Below are 6,000 nucleotides of genomic sequence, written 5' to 3' on the forward strand. Positions count from 1 at the left end.
TTCATAAGAAGTTATTTCGTTAGACGAACAACAATAGAACAGACTACCACAACATTTCTGTAAGATTTCATGTCAGTGCCTCTGGAAGACCCAATACTGCAAAGACCTTGTCAGCGTTAATTTTGTACACTAAGTAGTGACACTGAATTCTTTGCAAGATGATGGGGTGAAATTCCCACTATGATAGTGACTTCCTTTAAACTTGTGGAAAAGATAACAATACAGAGAGATTAAAAGGGGTCAGTAAAAGTTTAAGAACACTCCACTGAATACTTACACCATCTATACTCCTTCTAGCATGAGGTCCATATGTATCTTCAGACCCTAAAACCTGTATGTTAACTGCACTGTAATCTTCATACCCAAGCTGACTGATAATAAGACGAGTCCTGCAACAAATGATTTTTTTTATTAGTAAACTGCCTCAAAATGATTATCTGAAGTTGCCCTGTGTGGTCCACAGGAGTTAGTTCTGTCATGAAAACTGGTCGAGGAATACTTTACACTAAACAAATATATCTGAATACTATAAATCAAGCGGTTACTGACAAGAAAGTTATGCCTCTGAATTTATCTGAATTCAAACTGAGCCTTTTGTTTATTCAAATTATTTGAAAGATGACAGACAAAGACAAATAAATGTATTCCAGCTCTTACGCTTATCTTTAAAACAAAGACAGCTTGAAATGTAATTACAATATATGCAGTCTTCCTGGTTTTCGTACTGGTAATGCAGTCCTTAACTCTGTTTCTGCTATAAGGCATTATGAACTACCAAGAAATACATGAAACTACCTCATTACATCACAGGCACCAATGAAGAAAAACTGAACTGAAGAAGGAACTTTTATTCCAACTTTGAAAGTATTTATTTGAGATTAATGAACATATGACTCAAATGCCAAAAAGCACATGGAGTTTTTAAAGAGAATGTTTCTTCAGCAGTCGTGCCTTTCCAGTCTAGCACTGAAATCCCTCAAGTTCTTGCTATAAAGATGTTTCCACCAAAAGCATACCGTGTCAAGAGAGCCAAGTTTGTCCAATTACAATTAATAATGGGGATGAATATTACTTCTTTTTATATACACACCATGAAAACACACACTGCTTTAAGAGAGCCAGAAATTAATACCATTTTTGGCAAATACTAAATTGGGCTTAAATAGACTGTTTGGAATAACTCTTAGAAAAAACAGCCCAACTCTCAAGCACTAAACCTGAATTATAGTTTTTTTTTTAAAAAAAGAAAACCATATGAAGTTCAAAAATAAAAAAAATCACAATAAAAAAAGTTAGAAAAAAGTTTTAAATTAGTCCAACTTAGTAGCCTCCTGCAGATTGGAAAAAGAAGTTAAATTCTGAAGCACCTAAACTGGCTTCCCAGTAATCTTGGCCTGGAAAACTTTTAGCTGCATGAAAGACTTTCTCAGTTGAAAAATTTGAATTACGTTAGGATAAGAAAAATTTTTTTCATCAGTGGAACATTCTGAAGACACTGTTAATATGTCACCATTGTGTAAATATCAGCATAGTACCTGAAAAATGAAGCGTCTATAGGACTTAAATACAATTTTCTAATTGTTCTAAAGAGAGGAAGGTGGTCCATGTACCACAAATGAGGCCATCTTTACTTTCATGACAGAAAGACAGATTCTTGATTTAAGGTACCTAAATTTGCAAACTCTGTCTGTAATAAGTTATTTTAAGTTACTTATCTACAAACATTACAGTCTGAGATGCTAGAGTTCAAAACACATTCTTCACATAAATGTTAGCCCTTTCACATGTCTTGGTAATGCAACAGAGAACCATGAAAAAATAAAAGGACACTAAAGACTACTCCAAAGAGACTTCACACACATACATACATATCTCTCCTGCTTTCAAAAATGAATAAACAAATAAAGGAGAAGCATGCAAGAAAGAAGTGAAAGAAGACATATTACAGGCTGCCAAAGCGGCTTCATATCTTAGTCTGCCAACTAATTTGAGCTGTATAATTGAAGCACCTTAAGTTTCTGCACCTTATACTGTACTTGTTGTCATTAGACTACTAGGCAGAATTTAACCTAGAATGTACTGGAAGGTGGCTAGCTTGAAGATCATGTGCTTACAACATGCTCTTGCAACAGGAATTAGTGGAAAGACTGAAGTCGGAACTCCCTAAAGAGATGTAGTTGCCGGTAGAGCATTCTCTGACAGTGATCGGAATAGCTTAACTCTTACTCTGCACGTGGGTTGACATACACAAATCTTTCAAACACGCTGAACAAACAATTTCACATATTAAGCTGTTTAAGACTGTTTGAGATGGAGAATACATTGATAGGCAAAAACATATATTGTGATTTTTAAATCACAGAAGAAGCCACAGCTGCTCCAGGCATGCCTCATAGACTAGAGGCCACTTATGAAGGCAGTTAACCAGCCTTTGGCTATCCTCCCATCAGCCCTCTTCTGCTCATTACTCAGGACAGCACAGTAAGCAGCTGAACTAATTTTCTAGCAGTCACAGAGGCAGCAGCACATGAATGGGAAAAAGGGGCATTCTATTTCTTTTCCTAAATTAATCACCTAGCTTCCAGTAAGATTGCTTTTTGGAGACTTCTGAGTACCTGAGTCTCTGTATTTAACACTTGAAGGGGTTTTTTCTTCATTGGCTTTCTCAGTAGCTTTTGGACACGTACATTTTAGCACTTGCACCACTCTGAAGAAAGGCATTCCATATGTTAATTGTACATGCCGTATCATCCCACCCATCTGCTGTGTCTCTTGAGGGAAGTCACGTAGCTCCTCCTTCACCACAGAGCACGTAAGCAATAAGTCACTCTAAGGCCACAGTAAACTTTGCACTCCTGACAGGTGTCTATCCTAGTGTACTGCACAAGTCTGTAATAGAATGCAGGGTGGGAGGAGTTTTACAGAGAAAATAGCACAAAGAGATCTCATAACTAGAAAGATGGGGCAACTGGAGGAAATGGTCAGAGACTTCTGTGAAGATAGGGAATTATATTTAAGAGGAATCCTTCTTTACCCAAATATACTGGCATGAAAATACGACTAAAGGTTTATCAGTCTGTCTTACAATTATAAAATTGTTCTAGCAACCAAAAGCATTACTCACATTTTACAAGGTGCTAAGATAATTTTGTTTAAAACACAAACTTGGTAAACTGTCTAGATTTCATAGCACTAAGTATTTTGATAAAAAGAAGTTCTGTGAAAAATCAGTGAAAACTAGTTTCACATGGGTTTCTCTCTGGCACCTAATAAATTTCAATCTGAATCACAGCTTTTCCCTTATTAATTCGGGTTTTCTCTACACCATCCAGCCACCTATTTTCAATATTTGAGCCCTTTCTTGCTCTGTCAAATGTAGCTGAAGTGCAGTTATATGTTGAAAACAGGGTTCCTAGACAGGCTACTTAAGTGTTGAAATGTCCTCCTAACTTGAAGATTCTAATCTTCTAGGGTTCTTACAAGGTTAGTATGGTTACCACTGTACATCACAGTTCTATTTCCACAATCTCTAAACAGAAAAAGCCAAAATCCCTTCCAAGACTCAGATACTAACCTTTCCAAAATACTTTCTGCAGTGTGTCTTCCTTTTTGTACTGCCTTTGGACCTCCCACTGGACAGACAGCAGTAGCTCTGAAGCCATCAAGGTAAGTGGCATTTACCTAACAAGAGATTATGAAATTACATAGGATTCAGTACTAATATGGTATAAATGCTCTCTGACAATCATTACCCATACATTAAGCAGAAGTGAAATAGCAAGAAACTATCATCATCACAAAAATTTACTCCAGTACTTAAAATTCAGAATTCTACTACAATAAGATTCAAATCTGAAACACTGAAACTCTGAATCACTACTTCTCGTCATCCTTAAATTCTCCTCACTTATTCTGGTATGTGGGACACATTCTGATGTTGAAAAGATGAATACTCTATCACAGTGAAACGGATCACATAAGTTTCCCAGAAGTATTAGAAGTAAATATGGAAAAATATCACATACATAAAAAACCCATGCTATACATCACAAACATTTGACTAACTTGCATTTTACTAGACTTTCAGTGCTACGGCTGCTTAACAGAGATCTAATATCGTAGAAGTCATCACCATAATGCATGGCCATAAATGGTAAAAAAGCTTTAATAGATACATTTAAACTAAGCGTGATGAGCATTTTCAGCATTTGTTACCTAACAAAAACCAAAGAACCTAGTAAGACATTCAGCATAACCTTCTACAACGAGAAATGTTTTTCCTATAGTAAATTTTCAAATACTGTTCAGAGTCTACTTTTAAATGTCCCAAATAACAGTGTTTCAGCTATTTCTTTTGAGAAGCTATTTCACATGTAATGTACTTCTCATATTTTCCCTGGAATTTACCTCTTATCTCACTTTCTCTTTTCATTGTTTTATTAACTACACTTTACCTTTATTGCAGCAATTAAATAATTTTCATCTACGCTTACAGTAAAGTTACTGAAAGATGTAACTCACCCTTAAAATATTTATAGCTTGTTCTAACACCCATTCAGTCACTTCCTAGCAAAGCTGAACATTCTAAGTTAATTTCCTAGAAATTACTTCTAGAACAGTTGTGCAAAGCACGTTCATTTATTACTGAGAGCCAATTAAACAGTTTCAAAAACCAGAAATACTTCATAGAAAGTCTTACTTACATATTTCAGAATATCATTACACTGTTCAATACACAAAATGTAAGTTATATTAAGAAGATATTAGTAAATACATACATTTCAAATGTCCTACTTAAATAATAAGAAATAAATTTAAACTTTCGATTTTACTGCTATGTAAAAAGCAAACTGTCGTTCTGGTTTGTTCATTTCATAGTTCATCAACTGAAAAATCTTCAGTCTCAGTTATCTCCCTTAGACTCGCAGAAGTATGGAAATGTAAAGTCAAAAAACAGGAGGACAAGGCTGCTGAACAGAACAGTGGCTGAAAGTTGCTGAGAAGCAAAACATACTCCACTTCAAACCGCAGACTCTGACCAAGGAAGAAAAAGTATTTCTTGCCTTCTCTATTTGCCCATATGAAATTCCTCTATTTACTAGAAGAATAAGAGCATTAGCATAGCCGTAATTTGTTCGATGGAATTTCATGTTCTGTACAAGAGTATACTCTTAACGTTCTACATAACTCTTAGGAATTACTTCCAAATTGGCTTCTTCACACAATGACACCATAAGCCTGATTTTTAATACAAAATCTTTTAGAAACGTGCTTATAATTTATGTTTTAAGACCTTTTTGTTATTGTTTCAAACACAATAAAAACATATTTTCAGATTGAAAAGACCAGTTTATTCCAGATGCAGATAGAGATCATTCAGAGAAAGGAAATTCATTGCTCCAGCATTAGGTAACTAGAACTCTTGAACCAGTAATTAAAATCGAGGAAATGCAAAAAGCTGACAGTATCGTACTGAAATTGCAGGCTGCCTATATAAAAAAACCCCAAACATTTCACTGTATTAGGTGAAAGTTTAGAAAAATTCATTTCCGACTACACTCCCAAAATACTCTGAAAATATCGAATCACCTTTTCAAAAAGCTGATACAAATGCGATTACTAGAAAGCTGACAGAAGTGAGTGAGTAAGGGCATGAGAAAAGTGACCTGTGGTATACTATTGGATTCTAGAAATGCTTTGTCAGTATGCTTCAATGATGGAGCCTTTAAAGAGCTCTGCTATTCTGACTTTACAATTTACCGGTATTATCTTTGAAATACTGTGCCTTTAAAAAATGGCAACTCTATCTTAAATAAAACTGGTTTTAAAAGTATCAGAAACATTTAAAGAATGCTGTAAGAATTTCTAAGAAAAATTATACTTATACATACATTATATTATTTAAGCAGAAATATAGTTACTCAATACTTACCTTTTGAGAAGTACTTGGCAGATAAATTTCACAATGAAGTACAACAGAATTAACAGAATAGTGTATAT

General features: G+C 34.9%; 1 protein-coding gene across 1 annotated transcript in view; it reads right to left on the reverse strand.

Moving 5' to 3' along the window:
- The window catches only part of LOC104494676, a gene marked incomplete at its 5' end in the record, with an annotated part of 40,367 nt that extends 36,686 nt beyond the window's left edge, over nt 1–3,681 (reverse strand). The window contains 2 exons of the mRNA XM_010137541.1: nt 278–389; nt 3,575–3,681. Coding sequence (XP_010135843.1) covers nt 278–389; nt 3,575–3,681 — 219 coding nt within the window. The remainder of the gene's footprint in view (nt 1–277; nt 390–3,574) is intronic.
- Nucleotides 3,682–6,000: the final 2,319 nt, after the last annotated feature.

Source organism: Buceros rhinoceros, unplaced genomic scaffold, assembly GCF_000710305.1.
Source record: "Buceros rhinoceros silvestris isolate BGI_N320 unplaced genomic scaffold, ASM71030v1 scaffold9716, whole genome shotgun sequence".
Lineage (NCBI taxonomy): Eukaryota > Metazoa > Chordata > Aves > Bucerotiformes > Bucerotidae > Buceros > Buceros rhinoceros.